General features: G+C 37.7%; 2 protein-coding genes across 16 annotated transcripts in view; one reads left to right on the top strand and one right to left on the bottom strand.

Annotated features, from left to right (window-relative positions):
* LOC124178824 (rab GTPase-activating protein 1-like) overlaps window positions 1-21,132 on the bottom strand; it is a 39,436-nt gene that overhangs the window by 7,897 nt on the left and 10,407 nt on the right. For 2 of the 8 annotated variants that reach the window (XM_046562519.1, XM_046562518.1), the window contains exons 1-13: window positions 8,757-8,944; window positions 6,485-6,660; window positions 4,199-4,376; window positions 3,888-4,086; window positions 3,164-3,347; window positions 2,641-3,006; window positions 2,230-2,505; window positions 1,933-2,101; window positions 1,515-1,756; window positions 1,242-1,430; window positions 1,022-1,147; window positions 647-832; window positions 210-384 (exon numbers count right to left, since the gene is read on the bottom strand). In XM_046562519.1, coding sequence (XP_046418475.1) covers window positions 210-384; window positions 647-832; window positions 1,022-1,147; window positions 1,242-1,430; window positions 1,515-1,756; window positions 1,933-2,101; window positions 2,230-2,505; window positions 2,641-3,006; window positions 3,164-3,347; window positions 3,888-4,086; window positions 4,199-4,376; window positions 6,485-6,660; window positions 8,757-8,862 — 2,572 coding nt within the window. In that variant the 5' untranslated portion in view covers window positions 8,863-8,944. Of the gene's footprint in view, window positions 1-209; window positions 385-646; window positions 833-1,021; window positions 1,148-1,241; window positions 1,431-1,514; window positions 1,757-1,932; window positions 2,102-2,229; window positions 2,506-2,640; window positions 3,007-3,163; window positions 3,348-3,887; window positions 4,087-4,198; window positions 4,377-6,484; window positions 6,661-6,882; window positions 7,062-7,146; window positions 7,554-8,756; window positions 8,951-21,132 lie in introns of those variants that run through there. The other 6 variants (XM_046562520.1, XM_046562521.1, XM_046562522.1 and 3 more) reach the window with 6 other exon arrangements.
* LOC124178827 (protein FAM102B) overlaps window positions 8,211-21,132 on the top strand; it is a 51,103-nt gene continuing 38,181 nt past the window's right edge. Inside the window, exons 1-2 of one of the 8 annotated variants that reach the window (XM_046562536.1) lie at window positions 8,211-8,725; window positions 11,620-12,540. In XM_046562536.1, the coding sequence (XP_046418492.1) occupies window positions 12,395-12,540 (146 nt within the window). In that variant the 5' untranslated portion in view covers window positions 8,211-8,725; window positions 11,620-12,394. Of the gene's footprint in view, window positions 8,726-10,792; window positions 10,882-11,619; window positions 12,541-17,988; window positions 18,200-21,132 lie in introns of those variants that run through there. The other 7 variants (XM_046562531.1, XM_046562532.1, XM_046562534.1 and 4 more) reach the window with 7 other exon arrangements.

The following is a 21,132-nucleotide window of genomic DNA, read 5'->3' on the forward strand; positions in this document are numbered from 1 at the left end:
AGATGTCCAAATAATAAAATAACAATAAATAGATAATATTGTTATTTGTGAATTCGTCACAAACGAATGATTGAGTATCTTACACTACACGCACAACCAATTAGAATAAGCAATAGAAAGAAGAACAGCCTATCAAGAATAAACGAAATGGAAAGTTGCGCATGAGATACAGTGGAGACACACAGTTCAAACATAGAATATGAAATTACCTTTAAGTGTCATGAATTCAGCTTCGTACTTTTTCAGTTTCTTCAACGCAACTGAACACGCTAGTTTCATCACATAGCGTGAAACTTCTTCATTACGACAACGTTTTGGCAAGTGAACTCTGAAGTATTTCAATATACTTTCAAAGTCTAACTGAAGCAACTCTTTCTTACACAGCTGAAACGAGTAAAAACAATTATACCTTTTGATATTATTGCACTGAACATTAATACAGTATTTATAATTATTCTTTCTAACATTGTCTCATTCACTGTTACAAAGAAATTTTGTGAAAAGTTCATCAACAATTTCCAAATTGTTGAAATATTCTTCATTCTTCTAGTTCAACTTGTAATGTATAACTTAATTTGAAGGGATAAAAATTTATTGTCGAGGCAAAATAAGGGACAGAATTTCTTTCTTGATGTTATTATCTTACCGTTAGTAACGCTATGGCCACTTGGAATAATGTGTCCAGACCTTGGAGTAAAAATACATCCAAAATGTGAAAGACTAGATACAACGGAAATCTAGCTGTGAACAGTGTTAAAAACCACTGTGCAGCAAACATATGAGTTTCTACTCCACGATCATAGAAATGTTTGTACAATTCCGGTAGTTGGTCCTGCAATCAAAAGTATTATCGAAAAAAAAAAGTTTACCAAGTTTTATATTCACAATATTGTTTCACCATACAACGTCTTGACAATAATCATCAATTTTTAAGATTTCACAATGATTTTCCATCATGGAATTTCAATTAAAATTAAATCTGTTGTATCAACTAATCTAAATGATGCGATAAAAATGTTACCTCGATGAGACGATTCAACTGGTAAAACCGCATGTGAAGATTGTCGAATCTATCTTTGTACAAATTGCGAAGGCCATAATCGTACATTAGTTTAACTAACACACAGAAAGCCTGCTCCTCTGGCATCTACAAAAATTGAAAGAAAATATTTATGAGTCTTGGAAACTCTTATACCAAATTAAATATAATTGAGTTGAGTAATTTGCCGAGCGTAACTCACATGTAACAGTAAACTAGCAACGAGAAAACTGAGTCCTTGGCAATAACCAACTTCTTCATCATAAACAGCATAAGCCTTACTTATTCTGTAAAGTGAGTCTTGGCCTAGACCACCTGTTTCTTTGAAGAAATCGTGGGCTGGGAAAGTCCTATTTATATCTCTCAAGATAACACTCTCGCAGCTGCTTTCCTATTTAGGAAAGTAAATATTAGAATATATTCTGCATTTCTCCTTGATCAAATAATTGTGCATATGGCAATTCATTTTACATACTTTAGTGATCAGCATTCGGTATTTGTCCATCATCTCCTGTGAGTTATCGCAATTGCTCAACCTTTGCCAAACTTGCGCTCTGAGTGCTTCAGGAATTCCTAACTTTGTTAGTTTTATAAGAAGCTTAGGCCGTTGTTCATTTACTTGCCACGTGTCTAAAACTTCTGCCCAATTTGCTAACTCATCGGCAGAACAGTCTTTCGAAACCTCACCCGTACCACTCAACATCGGTTCATCTCCATCTGTGAATGATAATAATATTGCACAGTGATATAAAAACATTAAAAGTCAAACTAGAATTAAAAATTTGGTGGGGATATACTGATGAAAAAGCACAGTTACACATTCTTACAAAAGGTTTCTTTATATAAACATATTGCAGGATTCATTTTTCTTAACCCTAAAGAGAAAATGATACCTGAATCAAATTCTTCCTTAGGTGTTAATGTATCTATGCTCGTAATAGAAGGTGATCTGATCAAGGATGCTAGGTTCAAAGCGAGGTTCAATCGATTTCGGTCCAACTCTCCAGACGTTTCTATACTTTGAACTTCGTAATGCACTTCTGATCCATCTCCAGGTATAATCTAGAGTAAGCATAATTAGATATTGATTCACATAAAACATAGTTTAAGCATAAATAAGTACAAGAGTACAAAAAGAAATGATGCTTTTAGGTGCAGTGTATATTCATTTAATATCAGTTATAGTTCACCTCTTTTGAGTTAAGGTAAAACTGTTGAACCAAATGGCGTTTGTTAAAGTACCAAAATCTTTCATTCTGAGGAAAAATTTTTACGGGTGTTTCGATTAAGAACCGTACTGGTTCTCTTATCCCACGAATTACAAGATCTACCGCAACTGTCATGAAAATTTCACCCTCCTTAGGTATTTCAACATTCAAACTTTCTAAAGCCGGATCAGCCGGATCCCAAAGACCACAGATATTGTAGCATTGTTTATCCTGACCCATTGGACTTGGGTTGACCTGCTGTGATTGAATTTGAAAAACGTTAGACGATTACAAATACTGTTGGTCATTAACTGTGAAAATAATGCATGTACAGAAGCTTACAATTTGCACATTACGACACATAAATCCGTTCATAGTTCTATTTTATTTTACCATCTCCAGAAGACGCATGTCGCTGTGCTTTACATTTCGCCCAGGACTGACTAGTACTCCAAAACACCTTTCAATTTCCAGAGTTACACCTCCTTCTTTGCTCGATACTTGCTGAATGCTCAAAAAAACTTGCTTGGCAACATTGCATCTGAATTTAAAGCAATTCCTGTCCTTTGGAACTGTACTAAATCCGCCTTTTCCATCTTCTTCTTTTACCTCCATTGTAACTTCGAAGATAAAAACTCGGGAATTGCTTTTTTCATTGCCAGGATTAAATCCATTAAAATCACTGCTTGTCAACGAACTTGTCATAGAACGGGGAATTCTTTGAAAGGCTTTGGCAAAACACGCAGATACTTGACCTACCTGCACAATAAATTCATTCCCAGTGACTAAGTAATATAAATGCAGCAAATTATGAATAATAAATAAAAATTGACCATACACATTTGTAGATATCTGTTCACATCTTTGTTAGGACAATTATACCATTTACACAAAGTATCATAATAATCAAACCTACTGCTTCTGGTATGTCACAGCGAAATACATGGCACTGGAAAATAGCTGATTCTAAGGTATCCCCATGTGACCATGTAAAAGCAAAACATGCTGCGCATATTCCAGTAGCTTCGCCACGTGCATAAAATAGTATACGCTGGACTTCGTAGTGTGCCATCGCTTGCTGATTTGTAGCATCGTATAAGCTATTACAAAAAAATTTCCCATATTTAAACAAGCTATGGAGCCAGTTGCAAACTTCACAGTTGTTTTCGATTTAATGGAAAATGGGGAGTGTGAGTGCATCGAAATTTCTGCACCTTTAATAAAAGCATATGCTAATCACATTTACGTACCCACGAAACGTCACACGTAAGAGTATAAAAGTGAGTATGAGTTGAATGATTTAATGACATGTATCACTTTGCAATTATTATAATTGCTAATATAATTCCACTACAAACTTTGATTTGCAGAGTTTTAAGTGGTTCAAGAATCTTTCAGCAATATTATTGTAAAAATCAAATAAGTAAAATGAATTAGGAAAACCTTACGAACTGATTAAGATTAATGATTTTAATGGAAAACAGTGTGCTCTAAAATACATTTGGACGGAACTAACTTTCAACTATGAGTTCTTTATAGCAGTACAAAAAAAATAAAATAACAGAATAATTTAGGGGGGACAAGAGTCGGACTGTGAAGCCTGAAGTTACCGCTCCAAGGTATTTAGATTGATAACTTACACAACACTGCCTTGTGAGCAACTAGGTATAGATACAGATACTTTTATTCCCAAATTTGGTGCCTGTTCAGCGTACAATATTGCCATATTGCGCTGGATTTCAGCTTCAGATTTAGGTGCATTTATCGCGGCAGCACCCAGGTATGTAACGCCATTAAAAATAGTGCACTCCTGTTGGACGTGTGATGCTGAAAATATTTCTATAAGAGAATGATTATCACCACTTGCCGATCCACTAACATAAATCACTTTCTTGAATCCAACGACCAAAAAATACTAATAAAGTGACAAGGATAATTGATTTGAATTTACCTTCTTCTACATAATCATCTGGTTTCATTGGATCCTGTTTTTCTGAAGTTACCATATTTGGAGTTGCTTCGTAGAATTTACTGTGACCAACATATCGTATTTTATCATCATTCTGTTGTTCAGCTGTTATAGCCCTCACTTCAATTTCATTTTCCATTTTAGAGTCTTCGGTGAGCAGCTGTAATCACATTGAAAATACTTTTCTGAAAGAACTTAAATACCCCAGATTTGAATCTCAGTGTTAGAAAAAATTTTCCACTTCACTTAAGTATTCTGATAGTAAGAACAGCAATTTACAGTATGAGTAGGTGTGGCCCGTCGATATGTCGATTTTACAAATTTCAAAAGGGCAACCATTTCGCAGTTGATGAAAAACGTACACTTTGCCTTTGTTAATGTCAGGCACTTAAGTCAGGTTAATTTTGAGACACATTTTGCAGAGATATATTACAATTCAGTGAATGATATTCAATACTTAGAAGTACATGGTATGCAATGAGAATGAAATACGTTATAAGTGTGGTTTTAAAATGAGAAAATAAACATGTCAATAAAAAGGTGTAATGTCAGACAGAAATACAGAATAACAATGAATGATGAAGTTTACGAAACTAACTACAGTCGCACATGTGGTTAAGCTAGAGAGACGGCTTGTTGTTTCCTTGAGTCATCTCTACGTGAAAAGACTGAGGGTATCTCACACAGATAATTTTCTTACTAATTACAATACTGACAACGATATAACGTATACCCATGAAACATTTGTTATCAATAATTCATAATATGCACATATCTTGCACAGTATCATTTCTCAGGTTTTTTCAGTGCTGCGTAATATTTGTAAAAAAAAATTTCGCAATTTTATGATTGATATGACAAAATAAAGCAACTGCTCAATTATTATATGTCTCCATAGATTACCAGAATGGAAATGAAATTACAAATAATTTAAAATTCACTGCAAATTGCAGAACTATCAACTTTATTTCTTATTTATTTCGCAAGGTAACGTCACATACGATTTATCTTATTGCTTCTTTCGTGTTTTATAGCTGCTTTAAAAAAATAATTGTAATGTGATGTGGAATGGCCCATTTCATATGCTTAACCCAAATGGCTACATGCCAATGATCAATAATACAATTACAACTTAAAAACAATATCTGTACTACAATATTTTAAGGAGAAAGTGGAAATGACGGTGTCAAATATTTTCCTCCTAGAACCATTTAATCAAGTTTTTCTGCTGGCAAAAATTGATCGGCATCACGAATATAAAATGTCACAATTTCAGAAATTCATAAAAACATTTAAGTAAGGTTTAGCTTAGTCACTCCTACATATTAGGTTATTTTTCTACTGCAGGTATTTAGTCTGGGCCTTAGGTCCAACTAACGGGTAATTCGGAGTTGTCGCATAGATCTAATTTTGGAATCGCTTATTAATTTCAGATTTGCCAAACCAAAATGTACTAAATCATGATTTGAAGATTGAATCAATTTTTAACGATTGGCGATAAAAATATTTTCAAAATACTTTTATATACTAAAACAATACAAAGAAATTCAAAAAGCTCGTAGGGGAAAATGAATGTAAGGATAATACAAGATCATTGCCAGTGGCTCACGGATCAACATATATAAAGCTGACACAACCACTTTGGCAGAACTAATCGAAATCTATACAGGTCTTCAGTGCTCTTTTGTTACTAATTATCTGCTGTAATCCCAATTTTGTTGCTCCACATCGTTACGTTACACATCACTCACGTGTCTAATGTCACGAATGTTATTTTTGCCATGTATAAATATTAAATATTGCCAACTAGAAATTGACTCTGTGGTATGAGAAAGTAAAAATTTCCACAGAATCATATTAAGAATTATATTTGATTAAAACATCAAATTAAGCCCAATAGCATAACGATAAAATCTCTTATTTTGGAGTATAATAAATTATATTGAGTTTGAAGTTTTAATCGATCAAGGTTGATCGAAAGAAATTCCTACAGTGAAACAATTTATTAGTATTAGTAGCAAGTTGAATTTTAAATCAACGATGATCGATCGTAACTTTAGACAAATAAATAAGGAATTCTCAAAAACAAACGGTATCTCTTGGTAGTTTTTTGGTTTCTTCATGGCAAAAAGAACCTTTCAATTGCAATGCTCTGTCATCAGTACACATATTCTAATACGATTCAAAGCTGCAGCAATAGTACTAGCGATACAGTAATCTAACTTCTATTTCAAGAAGACACTTTTTGAAACAATTTGTTCCACTTGCCTCTCTGAGATTATTTTGCAGATCCTCCAAGTTTCCGTTATTAGCAATATTGAGAGTTGGTGGCTCTAAAATTTGCTGCTGTTTATTTACACCCTTCTCGTTAACAAATTCGTACTCATCACTTGTTGTTACTGATTCCATAGACTTGATGCTCGTACTATCCTCCATAACTATACCTAAGTAAGGTGTTAAAAATAATTAGAGAATTTTTCGCCCTGTTAGTAACGCCTTGAATCACGAGCAATTGAGGCAGAGACGTCAAAACATAAAACAATTTCACCATGTAGGATGAAGATCGAATGTTCTTTGAGGGGATTTTTATGCATGTCAATGTGTTGCTGGTAGAAATAAAGACAAATGGGATTGACGCGTAGCCTACAGGTGATGAAGAATTTTACCTTATCCATGTTGACAATTGGAAAATTCATGTAACATGGCACATGACATAAAACGTAAGGAAGGCATTATCCACAATCAGATAAACGATTCAGTCAGTCATAATTGATATTGTGAAACGAAGTAACAGGTTTAAAAAAAATATTTGTTGACAATTCGATAGATCGGCGGTAACGTCGTGGATAAGATTACAAGTGTAACCACAATGTCAATAACAAAACATTGACAGTTCGGGAGAAGATTCGAAACGACCGACGAGAACTTACCTAATTTATTTGCAAGTGCTGCAGGTAGGTCAGATCATTTGATACTCATGATGAACCACGGTTTTAATTCCGTGTTAATAACAGTCACCGAGTTTCAATTGTGTGAATCTCTGAGTGCGTATAGAAATATCAAAAGTTTGTATCCAAAAGCCCGACAAATAACTCGAAGATCAATTCATCGCTAGATGGAAACACACGCTTGCTTGTGCGTACACTGTTGCTGCTTTCGTTTTATGCATACTTGTATCACCTATGATGGGTTTGTTATTTCTCTGTACGTATTTTTGACTGTCAACTTATTACATGTTTCTTATAGCAAACGAAAAAAAAACAAAAATAAAAACAAAAACAATCAGAAATGACAGAAATGGCCGTGTCTCGCCATTCCGTCTATCTATGGTCTATGCCGTTTATGCGTGCCTCGGGCTGCGCCGGAAGTCTGAGGAGATCAACATGACTGCTTTAGTTTACTGCGAATTTAAAATCACTTTTCCCAAATCTGCAAGACGATTGAACACGCAAGCAAAAAGTTCCATATTCATTAGAAACAACCATTTTTTACTGTCAAATATTCCTGAGTGTTGACCGATGGTCTCTTTCAACAAACCGTATCTAATTAATTCGGACATCGTTTCACTTTCGGCAGTTCCGATGTACGAATGCCTGCAAAATTGCCAAGTCCGAGAAATTGTGGTAAATTATTCGAAAATATATGCAAGAATCGCACGCGCGTTTCGATGACAATTTATGATTTTTCATATAATTCGAAATTCTGTAACAAACCAACGGAAAAGAACGAAATAGTTTTATATGTTCGGGCAATAGCAGCGTATCACTTGCGGTCGCCTGGTTTTATGGCTAAAAAAAAAGTCTTTTCATCGAGAATGATTATCGTCATACATTATCATTCCTCAATCGTCATACCCTGAAGTGAGGATCAGTAATGATCAGAAAACATTTGACGGTCGACGGAATCCATGTTGAAAGCGGCCTAGAGATATCGACGACGAGCGAGATTCGCGTGAAGTTCGTCGAAAATCCGCTCGAGGCTCTGCGGTAGGCGAGTGGCCATCGCTGACGGCGCCTCAGTTCACAGACGGCCTCCGTTCTGTCCGATCTAGTTAGCTAGGTTTGGCGGTGGCAGTGAAATATATACGGTAGAAAGATTCGCCGTTGTTAATTACCGTCGATTTTTCACCGTCGAACGTTGTCAGTAATACCGTGATAATGCGGCGTGTTATCGCGTGTGAGATCGGCTGACCTCAGGTGAATAAAGTGCACAACGGGATTTACGGCCGAGATAATAAAACGGTAGGAAGATTTGAGGGACTACTCCTGGATTTCCGACTCGAAGTCAGGCATCGCGAGGATTTGTCAATATTTCATGTTATAAAGTAAATTCGCACCTACCCAGCAAGACGCGGTCTTTCATTCTCGCTGTGTTTGATCCACCGTGTAATAAACAAATTTGCCTCGATTCCTTCGCCTCTAAGGGCACGCGTATTATCTCTGATTTCGAACATCATCGCTATATCTCCACAGAGGTTATAAATTATCGAGGAACACGAAGGACTTTTACGTAAGTATCCATACATAGTATCCATACATACATATGTAGCACAATGCGATGGTCCACCATCCGTCAAGGGACAGCTGTTCCTCCGCATTGTTTTGATTAACAGCGTGCAGTTCAATTTCATACGTAACGTGCAACATGCCATGTATAGATAACGCAGCGCGGCGGTAGGTTCTAATAGATCGTTTATTTGAATACAAAACCCCCGAGCTGCGCTCGTCAATGATAAGTATGTAACGGAATCGTCTGGAAATGCATCCATAATTCCTCTCCCTCTCTCTGCTTACTTACACTGTGCAATATCATGAGGTCCTTGTGCCAACGTCATTTTCGCATCCCCGATACAGCCAATCATTGACGAGCGTTTATCTCCTCCACGGCAGAACTCGTCCGTGAAATTGTATAATTCTTATTTAAACGTTTTGTGCTTTCGTCGGCAGGCGATTTCCCGCTTCGACTTGCACGTTCTTTCATGTATCCAGTATTTCCGTGTTCCCCGCATCCCCAGCTACACGATTTACATAACACGACAGCGTTTATTATTCGCCTGCACTGCACGCACTATCATTTTTCAGCCAGACTTTTTATCATCCCAGTTACGCGTTCTTATTTATTCGCGTAATAATACGTAAGTGTAATATCGCAAATTACGCGTACCTCGAATTAGCCCCGTATATGCACGAGATGCGACGACGGTGAAAATTATGACGAGTACTTGCTGCTTTTGTGATGAAAACAAATCTTGTGTAGGTACATCTTCACGGTCAACTTACGATTCGTCGCCACGCGATACACGCGATAGCTTATAAGTAGCGTTGACTGGATGGTCTTAAACTGATATGTGAGAAATAAAAGTTAAACAACCAACGATGAGAAATAGAAAACACGAAACATACTGCAGACCGAACGCGTTTATCCTAAATACATAGTTAGTCAATAATTCCTGACCTGATTTTTCTCCAAACTCCGGCGCAAACATTCCGAAACCTTACAAGTTACATCGGATAGATGTGTACGCGATCTTTTCTTCGTCTTTTGATTTCATTTGATGCGAAAGAGAGACGACCCATCCGTGTATATTTGTTTAATAATAACGGTAAATCATTTGCACCTCTCTGTGATCGAGAGTTGATTGTCAATCATTTGGTAATGTGTTATGTATATATATATTGACCGGTTTAAAAATATCATCGTTCAGAAATTTTCAACGCTTTCTAGATTTCTTCTTCATTTCTTTTAAATTTGATTGATTGACAACGCGTTGAACTCTCATAAATACGAAACTTTTAATGCCGAAAGAGCATAACCGATGCAATTCAATCTTAATTTTTAACCGACGAAGATTCAAACGGGGATCACGATGATGACACACTGCTTGATTTATAACAGATATCAATTATACTCTCCATGGTTTGTCCAATTCCACGGGGTGAATTGTATAGACATTGTTTACCTTTAACTTTTAGCAAATTCAGAGACGGACGTTCTTATCTTATCTGATTTACCGGCTTTGAAAAGTCTCAATACCAGATAATCAGACGTTAAGCCGTCTGTCGGGTTTATTCTGTTATTAGACATGTGGATTCGTTCGTAGAAATCAAAGGTTAATTAAATGTTGCATTCTTTTTTTTTTGTCCTTTTTTGTTTGCAAGCACGAAGCCGAGCTCGCGATTGACGATTCGTCTATTATCGCGAATGTAAATTTAATAAATTTCCAGACTACCAAATCCTTATTCATCGTAACTACAAAATTAGTTGTTTTTTGGGAAAATATCGACCGAAGGCTCGAACGTCGAGAAGTTTCACAACATATATTTCACATCGTTACTACTTTCGAACGATCACCTCGCGGAATTTCTCAATCTAACAACACGTGTATTTTGGAGTAAAACTGCGGCAAAACATGTTGCGAAATAGTATTACGATACGGCAAAATGTTTAATGAATCGCCGTTTATGCCCACGATATTCACGTGCAATGTGTATGCTGCTACTTTCGTATGCGGTAGAAATTACTCTAATAATAATAATATTTCAGCAGTATAACAACAGTATAACCAGCTTTGCCGTATAGACACTCGCTAAATAGCCTCATCTGCTCAATCTTTATTTCCTCTCTAAATTCGTCGACACCAATTATGCCTCTCCAATTGACTGTAGGTATGTTATAATTATTTCCAAACTTTGTTGCCATCCCGTGTATAACTTTGTGTCACTTGGATATCAAAAGTAGACGGCTCGCTTTGCAAATTTTACTTCTGGCGGGAATAAACACTCGCACCTATTTTCATATCATCAGCTTTGCAATTCGCAACAAATTATCGTTACACGTATCGCATTGCGGCGGCGTCATCCTGGATGATGATAACTCTTGTGGTAATTATGCGTTATCAAATTAACACATTAAGAAACGAAAAAATATTTGATACTACATTTCCTGTCCCTTATTATTACATCCCGCGTTAAATTTGAAATATAGAAGATCTTGGATACGGTTTAGTTTAGTTTTATTAACTTTGGGCCAGTAAATCAAACTAAAGTAAACTTGGAAATGGACTCTTTACAAACTGTTTTGATTTCCTGCCGCGCATCTTCTTCAGAACTGTACGAGTCTATCAATTCGTGTTGTAACTCAGGTTTCGTTTGGAGACTTTTCCACATAATAGTGAAGTTGAAATTTTTCGTCATTCGACCTCGGACTGAAAATGTGTAGTAAGCCTATACGATTGTGAGGTGAGACGAAGTGATACAGATTCAATTTTTACCACCATATTGCAGCAGCGCGCACTTTCAATAATTGAGTTATTACTTTTGCGTTTATTATTATTCTTCCACTTATATGCTACTGTGGCAAGACTCGTGTGACTTAAACGTTGAAAAATTGTTTTTCTTTTCCAGCGCTTGCAGCAAAACATGACGTTAAAGGAGTATACCAGACGACCGTAGTCGAGGAGAAGAGTTGCTGCTACGAATCAAGAGTAGCTAGCCTCCTGGGTCTTATAAAAATCACGTTTCACCTTACGCAACTAATAAATGTTTCCGCGCTTGAATCTTGCGAACTATGTTTACCAAGAAATTGATACGAAGCGTAAACTGTAGGACCTGAGCCTGTGTTCGCGTAAAAATAAACTACTTTTGTTTTCCTAGACTCTCTTTTCAATTATAAACATTCAACATATCTAATCAATTGGGTGTTATTAATAATCAAAATATTTTATCATCGTGGAAATGAATCGCGAATAGTATATATTGATATTTATATACTTAAAGGAACGACAGCAACAATAACAACAATAATAATTATTATTATTTTTATGGTAATAATATTCGGAGGATGTTCGATGTTCGATCGATACGTGTAAACGAAACGATAACTATACATATATGTATATACACGTAGTTAGAAGCTGAAAATTAAAAATCGATAACTTGACAATAATAAATTTATCGTAAAACAGTTTATGTATGAACATTTTTTGGAATCACTATTCATTAATCTACCGCGCGTAAACTATACGAGTATAAGTGAGCTTATCTTGAGAAAAAGAAAACGGTCAAGTTGAGTTAAGAGGAAGAAGTAGAAGTAGAAGAGAAAAAAGAAAAAAAAAACATCTTGGAGAAATATCGTGCGCCGAGAAGTACCGTCAAAGTAAGGTGTCCAGTGAGGAGTGACATGGCCTTCATGATGAAAAAGAAAAAGTATAAATTCTCCGTTGAAGTGGGCTTGGAAGAACTGACCGCAGTCCCCTTTGTCAGCGCGGTTCTTTTCGCAAAGCTTCGTCTTCTCGACGGTGGTTCATTCGTCAATCATTCCACTAGGTAAGAAAATAATTTCCCTATATTATACGTAATTTAATTTTAATGTACCACCTTGAAAATAATCCAGCTTCTCCCGCGACATGCGCTTCTGTATTCTCGATTGCATTGTTATCGTTGCTGTTATTATTGTTATTATTATGCTTTCACATCAGGCAATGCTTCAGTTTTGGTGTTTTTTTTTTTCATACATTTCTATTTCATTTCGAATGATTATTACCACGATCTGTATGAATAATTATGTAATACATACAGAATTTACAACGTAACACTTGATATGAATTAGTTATTTCTCTGTATCGGCGCTCCATTTCACCGTATAACGTAACAAGTATTTAACTACCGAATTATGCTGCGTACAAATTAGTGTTATTAGGTATGTGAAACAGTCACGTTGACGTTTAATCGGTTTCATCGTATCTCAGACACTACGAAAGTATTTTTCGAAAGCTGTCGGGAGTTCCGAAATAAGTTATTTTTTGACGTAGCAATATCGCGGTTTTATCGTGCGGTTCATCGTAGAAAAAAATATTACTCGTAGTCCTCCGGGAGAGCATAATCATTTAAAATTTAAGTACATAGTGGCTTCCTTGTCGTTAACAGTGACGTATCTATAGATGCGATCGCATTACCGCTTTATGAAAGCCTTTTTCGCGGTGTGGACGACGCTCGTACATCACAAGATCGAAGTTAGTAGGGTTAATGTAACAAAGCATCGAAAGAAAAACCATTGATTTACAATTTTAAAACGATCTTAATGTCAAGAGTTTATTCTCCGTAATATGAGTACGTTTCGCTTTAAGTGGGATTACTGAATTTCCGACAATCCTAAAGTTACGAGATAACGATTTTTTCTTAAAAATTTACCGTCGCATTAACGTTACGAACTTCAATCTTGTCATATATCGCTTATCAAACAAAAAAAAAAAGGTTCGTTTCATTATTAGAGAATAATTTTGCAAATGACGGTTATGCCAGTTCAAGGCGAACCAAATGTATGTATGATAACTGCCGTAGTTTATTTCTCACGTACCATACACGAGGGTATCTCAAAGGAAAAAACAGCCAAGTATGCATGCGCTATAAGGTTTTTTATCGGTACTAGACGAATCATACCGGCGAACTGTTTCCGGTTGAAATTTAGCGCGAATTGCTAAGGACATTAAGCAAGAAACTCAAAAGTTCCTCGACTTCTTGCCGAGAGAGTTTGCATAATAGATCTACGATGAGTGAAAAATTTCGTCAGAGTTTGATGCGTATTTAAATACTGAAATTTCGATAGACCAGGAGAATTCGCAAAATCAAATTACATGGTGATAAATATTGATGGACAAAGATTTGTCATCGACAAATAACGCAGCGCTAGAAGGAAAGAAAAGCTTAATTTACCCTCACCACCAGTTTGCCACGGTTGACTTGGTCCTGAATAAACAGCGAGGGATGGGCGAAAATGAGTGTCGTTGTTTGTTGGTACAAGAAGCCTGTATCATAAGAGACGTCAATGATAAGTAAATAATATTTATCATGATATCGATCGACATGAATCATTTGATAATGATTCAGCACGGAGAGAGTCGATATTCCTGAAGCAAGCTTTTGAATGAATATTACCTTCAACTGCCTTAGCTTTTGGTGTCACTCTTACTTGGAGTGACGTGGATCTCTGGCCTGAAGAACAATTGTATCGACGGGAATTGCTCACAACAAAGATTTAACAAAATTAATTAATCGTAGACGAGCCTAATCGGATCTCTACCACTGTTGTAAACGGTGGAAAACGCGATCCACGTTTTTTTTTTTTAGTAACCACAGACTGGATTATTATTCCATGCGAATTGTTATATCGATCAACGCCGATCAATTTTGAATGCGTTTCGTTGCGAGTGTAGAGAAGAGTTTTAATTCGACTGCGATAGTCTTTTTTAAATAATTGCCACATACTTTCTTTGATAAATTTATGTCCCAATTTAAATGTTTACTTATTAACGAAGGTGATTAATTGTAAGCCAGCAGTGATTATTTCGAATATACCCGTTTTAGGTTTGCGGTGTACAAATATGTGCGTTTTGAATGTATGCAAAGTTTAATATCCAGTATTCGTAAAACCACACTCTTCCTGCAAGTACACGTTTATTTCCTTGCCTACGACCGCGTCATACGAAGACGAGAGCTTATTGTGACGGAATCAATAATTGTACTCTGAACTTTCCGCGTGTGCGTAAATTTTTTGTCGTCATCATCTTTTCAACAATGTCATAAATTTTCTGACCTATTTCTCAAATCGTCGCTAATCAACGTATTTCTCCCTTACCGAATCTGCGCGTTACAAATATTATTAATCTACGACGTGATGAATTTTCTAAATTTCGGCGAGACGACGCGTTGTATACTTTCTGTAAACGTTGCTTCCTGTAACGTATAGATTGTAAAAATGTTTGGAACATACACGCGATGTGTATATTTATATGATGGTTGATTGAATCAAATTACTCAACTTTATGATATCACAAAGTTATGAAACACGGGCATGAAGATTTCCGCGTATCATTGTATCGCATAAAATTCGCAATATTTTGTCAATTCTATTTTATTCGAAGAAATTTTTTCCTTCCTGATTTTATTTCGGGTATACAACTGCCAAATTTCCGTCCGCGTATGAATTTTCGCAAGTTATGCAATAATAATGTAAAATATAGGGTCCGTGTATTCATAACCCGTAATTTATAGCGTCGAAATTTCTCCGTCGTCATTAATACAAAGTACAGAATTTTTTTCACGCGTATTATGTAACACGATTCGCTTATGCATGCACCATTAAAATGTTGAACGTACTGGCTTCCTAACCAGAGCTTTCCGGACATATTTATACACGTAGCAATTGTTGAAACTGACCATAGCTGGTACCGCAAGTCATAACGCGACATTTACCTGCACATATGCTGAATTCATAAATCTTCCGATGTACTTATTACGGTGATAGTTATAAATATTATTACGTATCTTGGTTGATGCAAACCGGATTAAAGTCGTTATGTCAATAGTTGATGTATACAATGTACGTGGTAATATATATGCGGTGTCCGATTGTTTCGGAAATTATCCCATTCTTGGATTTATTAAGTGTTTCCTCTTATTGGTTCAGAGTCATTTTTTTCGTACTAGATCCCATGATATAATAATCCGAAACATGAATTTGTCTCATACTCTTCGAAACCGACAATTGATTATTCATCATTAATTTAATTCAGATTTGTGTTTCGAAATCCCGAGTACCTGTTCACAGATCGTATGAGTAATTATTTAGTTCCAAATCATGCCGCAAGCGAATTACGCAGTCATTGATTTAGGATTTGACTGCGAGAGTGGGAGGAAGAGAGAGAGAGAGAGAAAGAAAGAGAACGAGAGAGATGGAGGTGAGGGTGTACGTAGTAATTCGGCGCTGCTGATTGAGTTAATTACCATGTTTTTAATACAGCCAATCTATTTATCGATCAAGAGAACCTATACAGATTTTGCCATAATATGCTATCGATGCGTTATAGGTACAAAAAAAAAAAAAAAACCGATACTGCTGCTGAAATGCATGACGCGGCGGGAGAAATTTGATACGGCGTTTATTTTGTTTGCTAATCAGTCAACACGAAAGAGAGAGAGAGAGAGAGAGAGAGAAGGTTTGTAGAGCAGCGTTTGAATTCCGCTATCAACGACACGACAAACGAATTGGTAAACGAGGCGCGTGGCGACGCCGAGCCAAGTTTACGGGGTGAACTTTTTGCGTATCGCGGGTGCGGAAGTGTTGAGACCCGATTTTTTACTCATGCGATTTTTAGAGATAGAGGAAAACGGATACTAAAAAAAATGAAACATGCTGCGGTCGGATTTTAATATAGAAAACTCGGAAGCATTAACGCTTTTCCGTCTATTTTCCTTGCGTACTCTCTCGCCTTCGGGGAAATATTGTCATAAGCCTTACCGAAGAAAAACCAGATCAAAAAGAAGAAAAAAAAAAACGACGACGAGAAGGAAAAAAGAAAGGTCTAAAGCCCGGCTGATGACGTAGTCTCTTCGTTTATCGTTCGAGCTTGGCGTTGGGCCAAAAGGTTGTAGTAATACCGTGTGTTCATCGTTCAAAGACCACGTTGCTGCTGCTGCTGAGGTATCGGAATTCCACACGTTTAATAACTTGCGAATGCCTGTAGAGTATTACAACTCACTTCCGTTTACTAAATTTAAACCACTGTCCATTAAGTTGGTAAATCTTGTATCTACGTCGTATTCGTCGGCGTCAAACGAGTCAGTCTGCTTGATACGAGGTACCGTATCTACTTGTACCTGAACCGACGTATAGTAATGAGCAATTTATTGGCAGTCTGCACCGACCGATGCCCGACGCTTTGGGACAAACTTGGACGCTGAATGCAGCGGCGGTAGAAGTATTTTGGTTTCATAATTTTTTGCAACTCGATCCTATCAAAGCCAAGACTTGGCGCGTTTGCAGTTGTCTTTGATATTGCAGAGGAGATAGAGGAGGAGGCGGAAGAGGAGGAGGAGGAGGGCGGGTGTGAAGTACATACATATGTACAATAATTCTCAACGCCCCGGGGGTGAAAGTCAAACCTATAATAAAAAGGACCGGTCGTTGTTATAAGAGAGCATTAAAAAACATTAAAAAGCATAGTTGTTGTACGAGTTGTAATGAACAATGTCCTGTCTGCGTTGTCCCTGCACGACGAAGCGATGCTGTCCGAACGGAGGATCTGACACCACTTCACATATGATGATGAGGAAACGCCTGATTTGGCTTCATATTAGTTAGACTTGTCAGATGAGGGGTCCACTATATTCACATTACTGACGCTCCGCTGACAATGAGATGACGATCGTTATGCAACATGCGCTTATTATTGCATTAATATCCCTGTCGAAATGATTTTTTCCTCGAAATTTTTGTCCATTTCTATCAAACTCAATACTCTTTCACGCTCTAGCAGTGTTCGTTAATCGTTTCGTCTCTCTTGTCACTCGCGTCGATAGTCATTGGGACATAAAATTTCATTTGGAAAAGAAACTCGTTTCGTGTTTCGATTGAATAAAAAAAAAACAACAAAGATGAAAACAGTAAGCCATTGGAGACCTATTAGTGAACATTACTGAAAGAAAAATCTATTTGCGAGCACATCGAAGTTCACACCCTACATGACCAACGCTTTACACACGCGTATACGACCTAGACGATGTCTAGATACGTGAATAAAACGCTTGCGATGTAGAGCCGGTCAGCTGATTAGTGGTGAATGATTTTTATTTCTTGTTTTTTGTTTGTTTGTTTTTTTTTTCTAATTGAACGGAATTGCATAGCGTGACGCACGGTACTATAATGTCGACGAGTTTTACCAGATGGCAGACTGTTGTCAATTTAGTCGCGGTACCAGACGACGTATCGCGTAAATGATGCGCATCGTTTTGCCGTTTTCATTACGAGTTCGTTCAAGTTCCGACTGTTACCAAACGCGTCTTGCGCTCCAAATTACACGCATTTGCAAGAACAACAGCAGCAGCATGTAATGGATACACGTACCGCCACTGCGGGAGAATATCCCGCAGAGTCTCATTGCTTTTCAAGTAAATAGCTCATTGATCCCAAGGACGACCAGGTGGCAAGGTAAGGCTGTCATGCTCGGCCTCCATACCGGGCATTTCACCATAACTATTCAAAAACCACGCGATGCCGCGAGATTATTCGCATTTTTGCTGTTCGAAGTCGGAGACGAAATTATTTTTGTATTTTTTCAAATTTGTCTTTTTTTTTTTTACAACTAGGACAATCAATTTTCGATTTGATTCGGAAGTGGTTGATAATGACGGTGTGGTAAAAAAAAAAAAAAAGCAAGAAAGAAAGAAAAAATTATTATAATTAATATAACGTTGAGTTGTATGAGGAGCTTTTAAAATTGTTAAACAAAAATAAAGTAGACTTTGACGACGCGATGCTCGAGAAAGAGATTAAAGATGATATCTCTAACATATGTTGCCTTTAAAAGATACGAAATTGTATGTTTTGTTTGGTCTAATCATACGGACGTGTCAAAAATAAATAATAGCAAATGGATGTGCATGACTCATGTGTTGTTTATTGGTACAACGTGTCCAATATTGAAGATATCAGTGGTAAATATTTAACGTAGATTATGAGATCGATCAACATGAATTATTTGACGAATCAACACGGAGAGGACCAGGTCTGCCGAACTCTGGAATCCCGCCCACTACTGCTGGCTGATTTTTGATGTCAACCTTGCTTGGACGTGCGGAACAACCGTCTCGACCGGAACCAACGACTAGAGGAATTTATTAAATGTGATGTAATTGTCGACCAGCTTAAGACACCGCTGTCGACGGTACAAAACGCCACTCGCGTCTTTTCAAGTAACCATGGACTGGATTGGACTTGCTCAACTACTCGAAGGAAGGGAAGTCCGTGCGGTTCACGGCCTGCGACGCTGCTGGAATCCTCGGACCTGTGTCAAGGTCCTCGTGTGCTCTTCCAGGATCATCGAACCTCCGACGACATCGAGATGCCTGATCGGGTCGGAGTCCTCGCAGCTCGATCATTCGGCGTAGAGAGGAATAAAACTATCGCAGATCCATGGTTACTTGGAAAAACGTGAATCGTTTTTGTACCGGTTGTGGTATCATCGTGTTGCACGGTTGTCGATGTCGAGCTTCTTGTACCAATAACCAAATACTCTGCTACCCGTGTTCTTGTTGTTGAGGAGGTTGATTCAACTGACTATGAGCAGATGACCGTTCTGATTTTTTTTTTTTTTTTGATTACCGTATTGAACAGTTATCAGTATTTGATTTGTCGTATAATATTATCGTTTGACTTTTTCTCGAGCATTTTATCCACCGTAATCTTTGACCACAAACCCCATCACTTCGGAAACTTCGAAGCTCTATGACTTTCGATAACGAGAAGCAGTAAGTGTGAAATACGATTTTCCGAATTGAGTCCCTGCGTGCAACAACTTAACTCGAGACAAGTTGTTGTTTCACACAGGGGGGCTCAATTTCACTGCGGAACTCTTAAGTCCGAAATCTCTCTTAACCGGCATTCAGGCTTGTCGAGAATTCGGCCGGAATGCCCTGTACCTTAATTCGTCAAGATCCTTCGTCACCCGGTATGCCTACAGTATAATCTCTCGCCTCTCTTGGCTGCTCGATGGAAGGTCATGCCAGGTATACATTGTGGGAAATTTGAATGAATATTCATGGCATTTCAGAAACATAGTGGAGACGACGACGGAGGAGGAAGACAAAGCTGATTATTCTCCATCTCGCGCGCAGGTTCAAATTCTGGGCCTTTCGTGGTCAGACTGCAAACGCGTGCCATGTACGGGGACAGTGGCAAAATTTAAACGAAGCGTGTTGCTACGGGAGCTGGGGGTCAAATAAACTGTAACATCTAATCCTTGGAGGGGATGAAACGAACGGAGGGTGAAGAAATAGAGAACTCTGTTTACCTCTTTTACTTTACAGTGACACCTTGTCTGTTTTAACTGTCTGTCGGCAGACCTTTGAATCGGCATTCGGCAGCTGCATATAGTTGAAAGCAATCGTGTACGTCTTACGATTAGCCCACGTGCAATTACAAGCTGCGGACAATTCCACCCGCCAAGTTAAAACCGAATTTCAAACAGTTTATTGAACGATACTTTGTACCAATTTACCACAATTGACCACAATTGTTTGCTTTCAATGTGTTTTTTGAAAGATGTTTAATTAGAGGAAAATACAGCACTGGCTCTTCAGGAATGATACTCGCAAACTCGCCCCGGGAATTGAATATTAATTATCATCAGCATCCCCGTGCCGATGAAAAACGTACCGATACATAATCAAATAACATGTTCATTGTGCATTCAGCCTAACTTATTCACTTTTCGTTTGCCTTTGGAGTACGAACCTGATGGTGAAATTCGTACAGCAATTTTTCTTCTAAAAATTCACTTCCTCTGATAAAAAAAGTTACAAGAGAGTTCTTTTCGTCTCCTTACACATTCAAGCGCTTCCGGGCTATTCGATTATCAACCCTTATACGGTGCAGTGAAACTTGTACAGGTATAAACGATGTATATGAATTGACAGAAAATCATCGTACGTATGTACTTGGAAGTTTTGTCTCGCACCACCTTAATTTTCGAACGCTACAGCCTCGTTGCAAGAGAGGGAAATGTGCGCCGTTACTCCTGGGTTGTTTTAAAACGGCACAGCGTGATGGGTATACGGGCACTTCCTGAATTATACAGTGCGTGCGCCGCCTTGTGCTTCCACACGTGTAGCAGCACCAACAGCAACAGCACCGTACCGTATATTATTACACCGCTAACCGCAGACACGTGGTGGACTATGGACCACCACCACGTCGTTAATAGATTAACTGTACTTTTCGCACGTGTCATGGATACACTTTTTCGTTCACAAGAGTGAAACTTTGTCGGGAGGGACGCTGGGCGTAAACAGTCCATGTGCGGATAACGCCACAATTTCAAGCTTATTGTACGTTCGACGCGAGGTATCAACAGAGTTCATCCT

Source organism: Neodiprion fabricii, chromosome 3 (genome assembly GCF_021155785.1).
Source record: "Neodiprion fabricii isolate iyNeoFabr1 chromosome 3, iyNeoFabr1.1, whole genome shotgun sequence".
Classification (NCBI taxonomy): domain Eukaryota; kingdom Metazoa; phylum Arthropoda; class Insecta; order Hymenoptera; family Diprionidae; genus Neodiprion; species Neodiprion fabricii.